This window comes from Ptychodera flava, chromosome 20, assembly GCF_041260155.1.
Source record: "Ptychodera flava strain L36383 chromosome 20, AS_Pfla_20210202, whole genome shotgun sequence".
In the NCBI taxonomy this organism is placed as follows: Eukaryota; Metazoa; Hemichordata; class Enteropneusta; family Ptychoderidae; genus Ptychodera; species Ptychodera flava.
Window position 1 is genome coordinate 28,270,206 of NC_091947.1, and position 17,594 is coordinate 28,287,799.

The 17,594-nt window shown below is 38.9% G+C and overlaps 2 protein-coding genes across 4 annotated transcripts in view; one reads left to right on the forward strand and one right to left on the reverse strand.

Annotated features, from left to right (window-relative positions):
• LOC139120497 (uncharacterized) overlaps positions 1-5,742 on the reverse strand; it is a 34,694-nt gene extending 28,952 nt beyond the window's left edge. Inside the window, exons 1-2 of one of the 2 annotated variants that reach the window (XM_070684958.1) lie at positions 5,668-5,742; positions 1,135-2,488 (exon numbers count right to left, since the gene is read on the reverse strand). In XM_070684958.1, coding sequence (XP_070541059.1) covers positions 1,135-2,170 — 1,036 coding nt within the window. In that variant the 5' untranslated portion in view covers positions 2,171-2,488; positions 5,668-5,742. Of the gene's footprint in view, positions 1-954; positions 2,489-5,667 lie in introns of both variants that reach the window. The other variant, XM_070684957.1, reaches the window with a different exon arrangement.
• Positions 5,743-5,920: 178 nt separating this feature from the next.
• Positions 5,921-17,594, forward strand: part of LOC139120495 (dedicator of cytokinesis protein 7-like) — a 49,795-nt gene continuing 38,121 nt past the window's right edge. For both annotated transcript variants that reach the window (XM_070684954.1, XM_070684955.1), the window contains exons 1-6: positions 5,921-6,039; positions 7,664-7,787; positions 13,908-14,083; positions 15,548-15,737; positions 16,267-16,485; positions 17,240-17,325. In XM_070684954.1, coding sequence (XP_070541055.1) covers positions 5,993-6,039; positions 7,664-7,787; positions 13,908-14,083; positions 15,548-15,737; positions 16,267-16,485; positions 17,240-17,325 — 842 coding nt within the window. In that variant the 5' untranslated portion in view covers positions 5,921-5,992. The remainder of the gene's footprint in view (positions 6,040-7,663; positions 7,788-13,907; positions 14,084-15,547; positions 15,738-16,266; positions 16,486-17,239; positions 17,326-17,594) is intronic.

Genomic DNA, 17,594 nt, shown 5'->3' on the forward strand with positions numbered 1-17,594 from the left:
CACAGACATTCTCAATTTTGCCTGATTATCAAGATGTACAGGTAATAGCTCTGTTGATGATCAATTTCATAAGAACCAAGAGTAGTTATTGCTTTTACATTATAATGTTACTGTTATACTTCATCCATTCACCAGAATAACCTGATGAGGTAATTCATTTTTGTTTTTTCAATATTCAGATTTATCTCAAAACATTTGGTACTTCACCAGCAGTTTTACCAAAGTTACTCACCCTCTAGTATTAGATTTAAATTTTCTACAAATATAGCTTCATCAATTCTTCCATATTTTTTACATTTGTGATCGTAATATTATATAAAGAATACTGACACTGTTGTTGTCATTACTGCTTTTGTTGTTGTTATTATTATTGCTATTTTGAGTTAGATTTTCATAGCAAAATAATGATGTGTAAATAATGGGTTTTTGGAAAAAACGTTAGAAGAATGGTATCACTTAAGAATACACTGAGTGACAAATTAGTTTAACAAGGTTATTAATGGTGGACCATTTTTGAAGCAAAAGTTGGAATCTTCATAATCTGAAAATAAATTTTGTATAAAATGGTGTAAACATAAATAATATTTAATTAAAGAAATAAACTTTTGCACTTGATACTGAGAGTTATCTCTCTTACTCAGCAACATAGCAATAACCTATAAGTCACAGCACACAATTCATATGTGGACTTCTAAAAAAGGGTTTTACAGGTAAAGTGTACCAGCAGAGCAGTGCAATGATGTAAAAGCCATGGATGCAGTAAATTTGTGCCTGATACAAGTCCAATGATGGCGAGCAAAATGCTGTTAGTGTGATGTTAATAATCATGCAACACAAACTGAACAAAGGAAACAAAAGAGCAAATGAAAACTATAAAATGGGAGAGATTGTAATCAAAATGGTAGGTGAAGGAACCAGTGATGCTTGTGATGTAACAAGGCTGAAACACCTTACCTTTCACATAACTTAGTTTTCTCTTTAAATTTGTATCTCCCAATTTCTCTTTTCTCTTTGATGCATCTCTTAGATCTTGTGTCTTTCTTTCAAATGTTTTAAGCCACTCAGCTGTGAGTTTGACTGGTGATTTATTAGGCACTTTGTTCAATACAACAAAGGGTAAGGGGCTCATCTTACCGGACGATTCTCCAGAATGCTTCACGCTAGAATTGTCTCTCACTTGAACCGTGTTCTCCGACGGCAACCTGCTCTTTCTCGTTGTGTGTTCGCTTTGTCCAGCACTCATATGACTTGCGCACTTCTCATCCTTTTGCTGAGTGTTCTGGGCAGCAAGTTCAAGGACTTCACTATAGCTGGGTTGCCTTTTGTAGTCTTTCTGTCTTTTCTTTAGGTGGACAGGTTTAGGCTTGGTAGGCGACAACTTGTGTTGAGCTTCACCCGTTACATCTCTGGCTGAGTGGCTCTCAGAGTCTCTTTGCAATTCCGTGTCAAATTCTGATGTCGATGTGTGATGAACCTCTGGACGGGAGTGATCTGAAAGCTGGTTAGATTTAACACAGGTTGTTTGGTTTGGTGTTGTCTTATGTGGCGATGAATACCTCTTTGAATTAATTGTCGACGGCAGAGTATGGCTTGACAGATTGCTATCTGTACTGCCTGAAGAGTGTCTCTGCCGCATGCCTGACTGATAAGTAGGGGAACATTCTCTTGGAAACTCAAGTTCAATGTCTTGGGTTGATGAATAATGCATATCTAGAGTAGAGTGATCCATCTGCTGACTAGATTTGACAACGGATGTTTGGCTCTGACTCACTGTATGTGGCAGGGAATACCTCCTTGGACTGATGGTCGATGGCACCGAATGACTTTGAAAAGTGCCATCTGTAACGTCTGAAGCATGTCTCTGCCTCACACCAGGCTGAAAAGCAGTGGAATATTGTCTCCCAGGTTGGTTGAGTCCATCATCCATTGCAGGTGATGACAATGGCTGCTGCTGGTCCCATGCATCTGTTGAACTGTAATAAAGATCTTGGTCACAGGGGTCATCACCTGCTGCCAGTACAAGTCTTTCATTGTTTCTTGGTCTTGGAGTTGGACTCTTCCATGACTTGGTTGTATTCCACTCTCTACCTGTAACCAACACTGGTATTGGTTGCACGGTACATGCACCTTCCTGCCCCTCTCCCTTAATTGCGGAGTCTGTGTCTTCCATGGAAATGGTAAAATTTAAACCGTATGTAGAATCAGCCGGTTATCCCAAATGACTTGATACCTGTATTCAATATGAGTGGAATGTTCATTACAATCTGAGCTGATCACACCTCTCACATTCTGAATTCGACCAATTGGTGATGTTGATATCTAAAAATCTGCAGTCTCTTCTCCAGAACCATCACAGGTTTCACAGGTTTGTCCAAAAGGTATCCACTTGTGGAGATAATATGAATTATGGGTCAGTTCTTTCACTTCTGATTGGCTAGGATTCTTTTGATTGATGCAGAGTCTGAACTGCTTTGCTATGGTCTGATTTCTGTGAACAAATAACAAGAAAACAGTAATGAAGTCACTCAAGTCAGGCAGATTATCACAAAAATAAATTGATTTATTTTTGAGATTCTTGGCACTCTAACCCTCAAGTACAGGAAAGTGACAAAGTCTGGAAAAACAATGTTTTTGGTAGAGTAAGCAGGAATAGGTTAATACTACAGTGTTTTTACAACCGGTATGGTTTGGGTAAATAGGTAAATGGTACAGGCCATACCATTTCCGTTGTTCATAAATAATGTACAGAACAGAACCCTGGTATAAAGATGACAGCAGACCCTGGTAAAATTTACTGACTGATTAACAAAAACACTGAATTGTCAAATCTGAAAATTCGTAAAAAAGAAACACGTTCAAAATTACAATATCATCCACCCCATTCAGGTAAAGTCATTCAAAGTCTCCATAAAGTACGGTAACTCTATAATCACTTTATCTTAGTCTCTCTGCTGTGACAAACGCTATATCATTATCTGGTCAAATCAGAAAAAAATCACCTTATTTCTGCATGCCTGGCACGGTAAGTCAATGGAAATGTGTATTTATACTTTTTGGACAATAAAATCATCAATCTTGTAACATGGGATATGAAATGCTCTTTTGGTTATCACAAACTTGGCCCAACAAGGATAGAACCCGAGTCTGAGAAGAACAGAGTAAATGAACTTCGTGCTTTGAGAACTGAAAAACTAAAGAATCTCATTAAAAAGAATATAATGTTCATGTTTAATGATTGAAACTATTAATAACACATGTATTTGGAGCAAAGAAGACAATACTACGAATCTTAATGGTCTCAGTGATTTCATGAATGAACATTGGTCTTCACCAAGGCAACAATACCACCACACTTATGACCATTCATATCAGCTCATGCCTTTTATAATTTAAGGGGCCGTGGATAACAACAACATGAAAGACAAAAGATTTTGCGTTTGACCTATAACCCTGTCCCCTGAAAGGGTGGCAGTGTGAAAAACACCAAAATTATTATTTCAACTTCCAAAAATCAAGATAAATTGCCAAAATTAGTTGTTCAACCTTTATCATACATGTATAATTCATGTCACCATCAGATGGGGAAGTGACATGCCTGGCAGGAAACAGTTTATTACAGATATTTCAAGACAAAATCTAGACAGGGGTTGAGTATGATGCAGATACATGGTTTAGTGGCATCACTTTTGCTTACAATAAGGGCAACTTTGAACATGATTATTAAAATAGAGGCTACCACCCTCCCCAGTTAAACATAATTGAGTTTTGTTTGTCATCCACATGTTTTGACTATCTACGACCCCTGAACTACTCCACTTGCATATATAGACCTGGTATGTGACCCTGTTCCACTCAGTGATTTGAACTTTGGAGCATTGACTAAAAGCCCTGGTATTAACAAGTGTTTCTACGTTGAGTACATCTATGATGTGCTGATTTGATTTGATGATTCACATACAGGATAAGAGGAAGCTGAAGTGGTACTATTCCATTAAAATGTTTAATTATTAGTTCCAAAGTATAGTATCATACATGAAGATTTCATGAACATCTGTATGTTTATGTATATAAAATCTAATCATTTGTTCTAGGCCTTATCATGAGCAAAAATGATGCAATTTGTTTTCCCTTTTTCCATTTTTTTTCCGTCAACGTTCCAGTTTGAGGCTATTACCACAAGTGATCTCTGCTGGCTACAAAACACTTCCTCTTCCTGTTTAGCATTTACCGGTAGGGGCATGAAGGGAAGGAACCCCAAACACAAAATTGATTAATTTCAACAATATGATATTGTGAGTAATTTTAAGCTGTGTTTTGGCCATTTTGGTGGCACAGATTTTGCTAAATACACCTATGAAGACAAATGGCCAAAATTTCAAGAAGCACATCCCTTCTTGGCCATGTAAGTTCAATAACGGACTAACTGACTTCCAGTGAACACTACATAGCGAAACAATGCCTCAGTTCTCCAAATTCCCTGACTCACCCTGCCAATGACCTATGAAGAAACTGAAAGCAGTCCAATTTTTCATCTTAAGCCTTGTTATGCTTTTACTTTGAGTAGATATTTGCCAACACTTGGCTGAAGGACAATGGTAGTGGGGTAGTCAATGTAATTGAGTGGTGGAATCTGCTATGAAGCTGAGCTCATGGGGGTTGGGCAATTATCTCATTTAGTGTCCCAGCTTGTTTTATGGTATTATGGTAGCTGCAGTGCTGTAGCTTGAGGTTTTGCCTGGGTATCATGTGGGTTGTGCCGTCCAACCCACTCTGCAGCAAGGTATCATGGTAGTTCTGTGCAGAGGACTGATGCGGGATTTGCTTCTTTGGGGGGTGGATTTTCTTGCGGGGGGGGGGGGGGGATTTGGCGATTTCAGAAGACTGGTTTCCAAAGCCCAAATAAACTCTGCGGTGGGGTTAACAATGCTGCATGTTGATGGATTGTGACCAGCAATACTACTGCTGTAAGCTCGATTCTTTGCGCTTCAGTCTCGGTGACTGCCAAGACAAATAGCACATGTTGTGGAATCCCTGGATCATAGGGTCGACCTCGGGTTTGGTAGAGTAACAAGAGGCCTTTTCAGTGAAGATCGGCTGGGCAACAAAAACCCCGGACATGTTTCTTAGAATTGTTTGCAAAATGACATTCCAATCATGGGGCAGTACAGCTGTTATTATACGCCGTGAATGCCGCCCTGACACTGTCAATGCGTGACCTATGCTGCTTGTCGGCCGGCCGCGGGGTAGGGCACTCTCTGACTCTGCATATTTCTTGGAACCAATGCTTGAATTTTTCGCTACAGTAATATTCACCAGTATTCCCACGGTAATGAAATGTGACTTGTCTATGGCAAATGCTCAGTAGAACCGTAACGATTTGTCAAACTCCACATGCGCTCGATATTAAATTGGTATCGTGGTGCCCGCCTACCCAGAGACCGCTTTTATGACGCGTACCCAGTTTCGATATCAGCACGTTATCTCTACAACTTCCATGTTATTTATATATGTAAATGAAAGGCACAGTGCATCTTACTCCGTCGACCCTGTGCTATTAAAATCATTTCAATGAATATCGCGTTAGAGTGTTTCCCTAGTGTTACTGACTAGCATACTTGCTTTCCGCACATTGTAAAAGACGGAACTATATAAAATCTGTAAAATTACCTGAACCTCTCTTCATCGTTCGTCGATCACCTGCAAGCCAAGACCCGCCATTGCATCGGTTGCAGTATTTAATCTGAAAGTGGTTATAATAACACGTTAGACATTCGAGAACGCCAAATTCGCATCTTAGCAAAGCCCGAGATTTTAATTTTTTCCCGTTTTTAAAAAATAAATATTAATTTATTTAAATCCAATGGCATTAAATACTTAAGGTTCTAATTTATTGTAAAATTTGAATACGTTGAAATTTATAGTAATCCATCTCGTGTACCGTGTGTTCAGTCAGGATGACCCTGTAACCTCATGACGTCACATCACATCAAACATGGCTGCCAGTCCGGGCCAGAGGGCCTTCGCTCACAAAATAAACAGGTAAAGTACTGTCAAAATCACTGTCAAAACCGTCAAAAATTTACCAAAGGAATCGAGAGTAATTCCTATTGTACTTATGAAACCATTTGACTATCGTCTTAGTTTAATCAATGTGATATTCACCTTACATTTTTAAGTTTTGTAACCGGAAGTGTAGCAAATCATCGTCGTGAGAAACAACGTCCGGAGGATGAATGTTCGTTCGTAGTTTAGAGCCGCGGACCAAGTACGCCAAACACCCTCGATAGACGTGCAGTACAAACAGCCATCCTTTACTTTGCCAGTAATGTAACGCATATACACGCAGGACGACACGAAACCACTTTTTTACCGATGCAGACTTGGTTGGATGCACCGGTTGGATGTTCTGCTGAGAATATAAATACATGCCAATTGTCATTGTCAACAACAATGTTTATAAATCGAGACAAAATCTCCAATCAACCAACAAAGCATACAAGGACAATGAAAATTACTATCCCATAATCTATCTGTAATTGAGTGAGTTTAACTGCCATAGATAGAGAAACCAGTAGTTGTTTGACTGCCTTTCTTCCATCACAGCAATCACTTTGTAGTTTGTACCAAGGCCACTCTGTCTAGAAAACCCCCAGTTTATCCATGGATTAGCTGCAAAATTGTAGCGCTACGGTGAGGCGGTCGGTGATTTTTGTTTTTTGCGACTTCGCTCACCAGCAGCGCTACAAGGCCGATGGCCCTGGGGAGTATCATATAAGCGCACCCCGCTCGACCAGGCGTGTTGAGTTGGAATGCAATATATTTACTGCATTTGGTCGTACCGATTTATCACTACTGAAGACTAAACAGTATACTGCACTAACTTTGTCGTTTATGGGGTTTTGAATTTGTTCAAACACGACGTGGGGCGTGGGGCGTCGGTGTCTGTGGGAGCCGCCATTACGGGAAGTTGGTAATGACGGCTCCCAAAAATGTTTCGGAACGCGATCGTCGTGTTTGAACAAAGTTCAAACCCCATAAATGACAAAGTTAGTGCAGTATACTGTTTAGTCTTCAGTAGTGATAAATCGGTACGACCAAATGCAGTAAATATGTTGCATTCCACATCAACACGCCTGGTCGAGTGGGGTGCGCGTATATGATACTCCCCAGGGCCATCGGCCTTGTAGCGCTACTGGTGAGCGAAGTCGCAAAAACCAAAAATCACCGACCGCCTCACCGTAGCGCTACAATTTTGCAGCTAATCCATGGATGTCCTAAAATCATCGATTTCCAGACACTTCGCACCAAAACCAAATCGAAACCACACTACCACATCTTATACTAATTCACATCAAAACACCTTGTACCAAAACCTCTTCGTCTTGAGTTACTTCATCACAAAGGATTTCATTCAAAACATCTCCCAAACTGTCGGTAAACCAGTAAAGCTGACAATAAACCCACCAATGCTAAGGGAAATTTAATAGTCTGTCTTTTCTCATGACCAAAGTCTTGAAAGTGAACACATTTTGAGAAACTGATGTCACACAAGGCAATTTTGTAGCTTCTACTAACCCTATGAACATGTCGGGAGACAGTGTTGCCATGAACTGATAAACATGTACATGTATGTATGTCTACCAATATTTCTGGTCTCTTACAGGGCACAGCAAGCTGCAGAGGTCCGACGTCAAGTTGCCTCCCAATACACAGTCACTCCAAAAGAGATTCCACGTAGTGTCAGTGGTACAGCTCTCAGTGCCAGTAATGTGGTAGCCACAACTCAGGTAAAAGGAACTCTGAACTTGAAAAATTTCAACTTCTAATCACAGTCTGTTGGTGGAGAGACTCCTTTTTAATGAACAAAGTCATACTTTGTGAGAGTTTAACACTTGTCATGATACATGTGCGAAAATGTTAAGTTTACATGTAAGATGTCACAATCCCTCAAACTGATTTACTCCACTTTCGGTGTAGTCTTTTCCATGTTTGTATTTACTCCCATTAATGCCCGTATATGATCACTGTACCAGTCCATTATCCGGTAACTAGCTTGAGCTAAGAATAGCAAACATTCAGGTGCAGTGTGAACTTTTACCCAGGGTATGAAACCAGTCTTCAAATGCTCTCTGTTTCCCAAGTAGATGTATCCATCTTTCTTACGGCAGCGTTGCACTTAAAGGTATGGCAATCGATCCCAGGGCCTAGGAGTGGTACATGTAAAACAGTATGTATCTTTGCGTCAGAGGCGGAATAAACTATGAGTGTATCTATTTATCCAGGAAATCTTAATTCCGACCGCTATGTTTGTACGCACATACAGCCAGTCGACGTTAGGGACACAAAAAAACAACGAGGGGCAAACAGGCAGTGGTTTTGAACAAAATCAATGTACCGGTACTTCACCGATGTCTGTAACTCCATACATGAAAATATTTGTAGCTTGACGCACTTTGAACATAGCTCGTAACAAGGGACTGAAGGGACAGTGGAAAGCCCATGGAACTACGTGTACAACTATAACAGCCACTCATGTAGTTGGTGCACTGTGCAGATTTTTCCAATCAACATCTTTGACGGCTGGTGGACTGACCTTTCCTACCGCAATTGTTATCTCCCTCGATTCAGCACAAAATTTTCGTATGGACTATTAATGCGGTGTTTACAGTTGTTACGTGATGGTAAATCCTAGTCGTATTTACGACTGCTGCGTAAACAGTCACTGAATAACTTTGCAGGCATTTACGAGCACTGGATATTTTTACCGTTTTAAATCAAAAACCGTCCGTATGTATACGCGTATGACGGTGACAAAAACAACACAAAGAATCTGGCGTATATTGTTACTGAATTACTTTGACCAAAAAAAATTCACCCAAATGCCGAACGGTGATCATACAGAACTCTGCAGGTTTCTGGACTAAACGACCCCAAACCGACTTTACCCTACAAACTGGGAATATACTAAATTTACCTTGAAAAAAATTCAAACTGTGTATCGTATTGAAAAAATTTTACCGGGGCCACGGAACAAATTAAAAAACCAACAAATCCCAACAGAAACAGTGGAATGATCATTAGTGTGCAAGGTCGCTGTATTATATGTCAGGGTAAAAAAATTCTAGCTTTGAAATTTCTGGACAGTACAAAAGGCGGGGCAGAATTAGACAAGATTATGACCAATGTGTTACCGCCGATGGTACATAACGTACTGTTGATAGCAGGTAGTTCGGTGTCCAGTGAGAACACTATTCCCGATATACTACGGCTGTTGATTTGAGCTGCCTCCGATAGAAAATTTTCAACACAAGACATGATATCAATAATATTGCGAGATTATAAGTACCCGCTGTCTTCTCGCCAAATCGCTGCGATCAAGATCATTATGATAGAAGCAATTGACCGCCGAACACCTGCTTGCTGATCTTGCAACGTATAAAAATGGATTATTCCTGCTGAGAAATACGACAGCAAATATTGCAATGTGAATTTCTTACTATCTTCCTCGCAATGGTTTTACATCTGTATCTATTTTATCGCGGCCACTGGACCATTTCTGACGATTTTTACGAACAAAGAATCAGTTCACACTCATCGTGGGAACACATGGCAAAGCCGTTCAAAAAAATTTCATCACATGAAAGATTACCGTAATCCCCGTTTCAAAGATGTAGGAAATGTATAATGTGTTGCTGTTCATCTTGAAAAATCCCGAACTGCAGCCTCTAAATACAAAATGCTTTTTTAGTCCCCACGGACACCGTCCGGGGGGACTTATAGGTTTGGTCATGTCCGTGCGTGTGTGCGTCCGTGCGTCCGTGTGTGCGTGCGTCCGTCCGTTCACGCAGATATCTCAGAGATGCAAGGAGCGATTTCATTCAAACTTGGTACAAGAATTACTTCATATGTCATACAGATGCACGTCAATTTGTTTTGTGATACGATCCAATATGGCCGCCAGGCAGCCATTTTATTACGATTTTTTTCATGTACAGAGCCATAACTCAGACACGTTTCAACCGATTTTATTCAAAGTTGGTACAAGGACATTGACCAATGTCATGGATATGCATGTCAATTTCTTTTGTGAAAAGATCCAATATGGCCGCCAGGCGGCCATTTTCTAACGATTTTTTCATGTACAGAGCCATAACTCAGACATGTTTCAACCGATTTTATTCAAAGTTGGTACAAGGACATTGACCAATGTCATAGATATGCACGTCAATTTGTTTTGTGATACGATCCAATATGGCCGCCAGGCGGCCATTTTGTAACGATTTTTTCATGTACAGAGCCATAACTCAGACACGTTTCAACCGATTATATTCAAAGTTAGTACAAGGACATTGATCAATGTCATAGATATGCATGTCAATTTGTTTTGTGATACGATCCAATATGGCCGCCAGGCGGCCATTTTCTAGCGATTTTTTCATGTACAGAGCCATAACTCAGACATGTTTCAACTGATTTTATTCAAAGTTGGTACAGGGACATTGACCAATGTCATAGATATGCATGTCAATTTGTTTTGTGATACGATCCAATATGGCCGCCAGGCGGCCATTTTGTAACGATTTTTTCATGTACAGAGCCATAAGTCAGGCATATCTCAACCGATTTTATTCAAAGTTGGTACAAGGACATTGACTTATGTCATACATATGTACGTCAATTTGTTTCATGATATGATCCAATATGGCTGCATGGCAGCAATTTCGTTATGGTTGTTTCATGTTGAGAGCCATAACTCTGGCAAGTCTCAACTGATCTTATTCAAAGTTGGTACATGTACATTGACTTATGTCGTACATATACTTGTTGATTTTTTAAACAGTAAGATCAAATATCGCTGCATGGCGGTGAATTTGTTACAATTTTCTTATGTACAGAGCCATAACTCAGACATATTGCAACCAGTATCATTCAAAGTTGGTACAAGGACATTGACCTATTTCATACATATGCTCCTCAATTTGTTTCACGTCATGTAGCAGTAACATGTCAATTATTGAAGTTTCGTAAATAGGCTGATATGTCAAGAAATACTGCATCAAATTCATAAAACTTTGTACAGATGTTAAGCTCACATTGCTTTAACATTGAAAAAGACATTTATCAGTGTCATTTTAATTAATTTGTAATTGCATAGGTAATGAACTTTCCTAATTAGGGTGATATAGCCACAAATTAATACAACGTCAAATGTGATGAAACTTGATACAGATGTTGATCTCATAGTGTTGTAAATACTGCATCAAACTTTATGAAATACGGTACAAGTGATAATCTGTTAAGTGTTAGGATTGTATGCAAAAATCTTTTGCAACATCCTGTTGATTCATTCCTAGTAGACTCATTTTATGAACTTTAGGATGGTGGCCTACTTCGGTTTTATGTTTTCATCACCATGGAACTCATTCTTGGCCATTGAGTGCCATCTGTATCAAAGTATTTTATCACAGACCTAATTAATGAAGAGGACTCTATCCTCTCTGAGGACATGTAATCAAAGTACCCATTAACAAGTGGGGACTGTGTCATCAACGATGACTTGTCTTCTGAACAACTTCCTGACAACTTTACAATCACACTCCGGTCATCACATGACGGTTGTAACCGTACGTGTGCTGCCGCCAATGGAGAATCAAAAGACTTTAAATCAAAAGTCACAAAGTATAGAAAACATATCAATATCCAAGCAATGTAAAACAGAGTACTTTTGATAAGGTCAATTTATTGTATATTATAAAAAGTCTCCAGGCCACTCGGAACAGCGTAAGATTTTGATCTTACTCGTTCGAATACTACACTCACACGCCGTAGGTAAAAATGGGAACTCAGATCGTTATTTACTGCTTCCGCCAAGCCAGTCCGCTTAGCTAAAGAAGGTGAAATGACCATAATTATTATTGCTAGTCTCTGTAAATTTTGCCGACTATTCGTTAGTAGTTGTCGAATTTTTTCAGTTTGTCCGAAAACTATGTCAGTGAATGACGTAAGTTTCGAGACACCTGAGTGCGAACTCAATGTCGATATCGGGATAGCAAAATCAGTTACAGACAATCAAGGGAGAACATAAGAGTCTATAAATCTGCAAATTAAATGAATCCTAAGTTACTATGAAAGTAGAAAAGGTAATGTTGTGCCCTGGTTGGGAAAGAAAAGTTGATTAAGATTTCAAAAAAACCGTCAGATAGTAAAAAACAAGCCCAGAAAAACGTATAGAGAAGAACGACATCACGGCGATCTTCAGACCTTTCATCATGTTTCAGTCTGAACGGTCAACATTTGGTGCTATAATCTATTTCAAGTGTCTATTTTTGGTCAAATCTGACAGAGATTAATCGCGATTTAGTTTCATCGCCCCGACCCGACAGGAAATAATGCAGCTCATGGGTACCTGTATAATCGTGGCGTGAACGTATCCAATGGCCGTCCACTGCATGGGCCATTGACCGTGCATCGCCAGCAAACAACGGTTTTGGACGTCACGAGAGCATTTTTTCGCAGTCTGTGAGCGGTTGAGTGATTTGGGTAGGCTTCATAGATCGGAATCGAGTTGATTTCGGCCGAAAACAGTTAGTATTTTTCGTGCTCCGTCCAAATTGGATCCGCATGTTGCCGGTTTTATTCATGGCAATCAACAGAGCTGTGGTGGGAGGCCGTATAACGCCGGGACACCACGGCATCGTACGCAGGGCTAAGCCACAACATATTTCCAAAAGAGATCTATCGTAAAATATCGTACTGCAGGTCAATATACACATCACCCATTCATAGGCCTACAGGTACACAGATCAACAAACAAACAGGGAGAGGCAATCTGCTTGAAACCATGAAATAGTCCGTTTGTGTCTGAACTCATCTGAGACTCGTGTTCAGTAACCGTTGGTCAAGTATTTCGCTCGGTTGTAAGAATCGTTTATTCATTGTTGACATCGTAATCGATCCGATGTACACAACAAATATTTGATCGTTTTGCACCTTTGCGCGTCCCCTCGTGATTGACAGCTGTTTGAATGCTTTCATCTATTGTTCCTTGGACGCTTCGAACACAGGATCGAAGCAGTTTTGGCATAAAAAATCAACTTAAAATGGAAAAAATGAGAGAATTTAGCCAACAAGGTGATGCCACAAGTATTCACAAAACGTAATATGTTGGAACAGTGCTTTAATTTACACCATGGTTCTTGAAAGCTCCAGATTTTCGGGAGCATTCGTTGACGCTGTTACCGTGTGCCACTCATGTTGGATTATGAATGCCCAGGGAGATAGGGGGTATTTATAGGCTCCCCCTGCCTTTAACCAACACACGTTTGAAGGCAATATTTCTCATCAAAACTGATATGAAAAACCCCTTCATACTACTGGTATATCTTTTCAAAAAGTAGAGAATATTAAGTTTAGTATGGTAGCAATAATCAGGAAATTTGTGTGATTTGCATACATTTATACTCTTTCTCTCCAAACTTACCACTGCTTGTCATGTTAAAAGGTGAACCAAGCCAATATTTACTTTGGTTAACAAAATAATGAAAATTATGTGAATCCTCACAAAAAAGTCATTTTGATTAAAATACGCTATGATATATGCAACATCACCTTAAGTATGCAAATGAAATGACAACTCACTATAAACATAGAATATTCACCAGTCTTTATCGTGCTCTTTATCAAACAAGCTTTGGATGGCCTACTTCAAACTGTTCCTGTTATAGCAGCATGACTGCAATGTTACGCGAAATGAAGTATTATGGAATTATTTACACATAGCTTCTTATTTTCCTAAAGCTTCTCATTCCAAGCATTCGATTTTCTTTCCAAGACAGAGAACTCACCAAAATCTCATGCTGATTTTATACAGTATTTCATAGATTCCAATTTTGTTTTTGATAACCCAGGTACCAATATGGGAGGTGGTTGAACCTCCAGACTTTGAAGAATTCCTCCGACAACACAGTGATCAGCTGGCAGCAGATCCCCTTCAAGACTTATCAAACTTTCCTCTTGATGACATTGAAGTTGGAACTTTACAACGGCAGTTCCGCACAATGAAACCTGTTAGACCTGATGACCAGTGAGTTGTATTCTCATATGTACATGTGTAACGTAACGCTATGTCTACCCTTTCATGAAGTACTGGTATATCCATTCAGAATTCAGTAATGTGTCTCTCATTGTCATAGAGACAAAAACATATTACTCTTTCCCCATATCAATATTTTTAAATATACAATTTTCATTAATTGTAACATACCACCACTTTGGTTATACAGCATTTTGTTTTCTTAGCTACAAAAAGTCAGTGTATTCAAAATTTTACTTTTCATGTTAAACTTTTTTCCACTAATGATTCATCCAATTTTTCCAAAGTACCAAAGCAGAAAGGCATGAGTCACTTTCTTCTAGAATGATGCCTCTCAGGGCTCAAAATTAACTTTTTTCCCCGGTAGTCCCATTGGGCTACCATTTCTCAAGTTTTACAAAAAATTCTTTATTCATGCATGGGCTACCAGACCTCGTCACTGGGCTACCATTTTCTAAAGTTGGTAGCCCAGTGACGAGGTCTGGTAGCCCATGCATGAATAAAGAATTTTTATGTAAAGGGTATTTTTATTTATATCTAGACAATGAAAGATTGATATTTCATGATGCTATCCAGGAAGAGAATTTTCTCGTCATTTGACATCAATACCCGCAGATCACAGCCTTAGGAGAACGGTCACGCATCAGAGTTTGATGACCTATTCACACATACACAGAGCTTATATGCAAATTTTGATGTTCGCCATGACAACGACTTTTCACTCAGCACGTGTAATAATAACATGGCTTAAATAGATTGGCTATGAATTTCAGGATGGCAACTTAGTACAGTCATGTTCCTAATACTTTTGTGTCAATTTTGGCTATATTTCTCCACCGTAGTACACTATCATGGGATGATCTCGTGCACTTCGGAAAGCGTAACTTGTGGATGGCCCAACAGCTTTTTCTTTGCAGTCTGAATAATTTTGTGTTTAATTGTGATTGATACATTGTGATTAAATAACTATAAAAATGAATTTTCATAGGCCATCATTTCCCAAGCCTGTCATCCAAGTACATCAGTTCAGATAATATTTTATTGAAAGTTTGTTGCAACAAATTTGGCTGCACCGCCTCCTTTTCATCTGCATAACAAAGTCATAGTCTGTCCTTTCTGTGTCCAGCTGGGTTCACTGTATGAGCGTCGGTCATTTCATGGCGATCAACATCATGTCACCCACCAAGTAATTTCATGTCCCAGGCTTTGGTAGTCCATGTGGGCTACCATTTCATGGGTTTTGGTAGCCCCAGGGAAAAGTTGGTAGTCTGTGGACACGAAACTACCGCTAATTTCGAGCCCTGCCTCTTATTGAACTTACATGTACTGCCCTTTTAGAAAAGGAATTGATGTCATATTTTGAGAGCAATTCTTGCAATCCTGTGCACTTTTTGTTTGCCTTTTCTTCTAAGTTTATCAACCTGACTCTATCAATTATTATCATCTTCATTGCAGGCAATTGGATTCTCGTGTTCACGACTGCCTTCAAGCATACACATCAGATTGGTACATCTACAGGCGATTTTATCAACAATTTGTCACTGTACATGGAACAGACAAGGAAAGGGAAAGAGAGCTCACACTGAAGTCATTACCAAAACAAATCTATGAGATTGATGAACTCATGAATGTTGAACAGCAACAGGTAACTAATTTATCCTTGCCCTTGAATCCTATTTTTGTATAGGTCCAACTGTTGCAAATAAAGATGTCAGTCATGTGAAACAATATATACCGGTACTACTGTTGTACATTTTGAGATATATTTGATGAAGTTTACATCTAAAAAAAACACTTGTTAGATTAAAAGAAGCGGTTTGTTATATTGCATGAAATACTTTAAGCATAGTGTAATAGTATTCTTTTTAAAAATTGTATCAATGAGTTAAGTTACAGTATGAAAACCCAATACAGATGACTGATTATTGCCGGTGAATATTCTCAAATCATATATGTACACTATTGAATAATTTGACTTGAAAGTAATGAGCAAAAAGTTCTTTTTAGTATAAAATATTGTCATTTTATATTTAAAAGTAGTAGGCTGAAGCATCAAAATTTCTTTAAGTTGATACTATACAACCAGATCAGAAAGCCTATCTTTATTCAAAGGCGCACAGTAGTACTCTGTTGAAGCTGTCATTGTGTTTAACCTGTAAATTTTACTCATACAGGACCAAGAGGAGACAAAGCGGCGTTCCATACACATGGATAACACTCCCCGTGGTAGTTGGGCATCCAGCATTTACGACTTGAAGAATTCCGAAGCTGATCAGCTTTTGCCCCACCTCCTAGAACACACTCCTGCAGAAGAACAAGACAGACAAAATGACGAGATGAGGAAAATACACCGCCAGGATAATCTCTTTGCAATCTATCAACTGAGTGAGGAGGTATTGCAGCTTGGTTATCTTCTAAAACATTAGAAATATTATAAATGTATAAATCTTAAACTCCTCCATATGTACACTGTGTACGTGTCAAGATTATGTTGTACAGGCATTCTGCTTTTATTCACCTTGCATAGTAGTGTATATAAATTTGACATAAAGCACTTTCAGTATCAGAGTTTGGTAAGGGGCTGGAATAGAATGACATACACACCTGTGGCTGCCCTGTTCTGTGAGCGACAGACACAACAGAAACTATGTGATGGCAGTACACACAAAATTATGTCCTTGTTGAGCTTTGCACTTCAATCACCATGCTAACTATCCATCCTTCCATGTGTAAAATTGCTCGTGGTTAACATAGTCATCAGTTGTATGACACACAAACCAAAAAGCTGTAGGAACAAACACCCTTCATAAACCATGGTTTATTTTTGTAGTGTCTTGTCAAAGAAGATGCATCATTATAATGTTGATAATGTACCCATAATAAAACAATTATGTCAGCCAATCAGAGATCTCTATTGAATCTTATCAGCCAATCAGAGATTACTATTCAGAATATAAACCTCCTATGTTAAAGCACAATACTGCCAGTCAGTGATTCTAAGTAAAGTGAGTAAAATCATAAATTTTTTACACTTATCCTGTAATGTCCTGTTATTTTGTTATTGACCAACAAATAAAAAGCTCTTGTGTGTATTATGAAAATTACTCAGAATTATACAATCCAAAAAATATTCATTCCCTCAAACAGGAGGAAGGCATTGAAAGAAGAGCATCAGCAGAGATTCCTAAAGAACACTTTGGTCACCGTTTGTTGGTCAAATGCCTGAATTTGAAGTAAGTCATTTCCTAAACAACATTTTGGTCACCGTTTGTTGGTCAAATGCTTGAATGTGAAGTAAGTTGAAGTCATGTTACATTAAGCATGTACTTCAATTACACAGAAGTGTACTTGTAAGCAGAAATTGTAATGTAACATGTAAAATTTTCCTGCAAAGTGTACTTCATGAAGTGTGAGTATGAAGGACAGTGTTATTATTTTAAAAATTGTTTGTAATACAGTACAAAGCAATATCCTTTGCTTTCCTATGCTTATCACAATCATT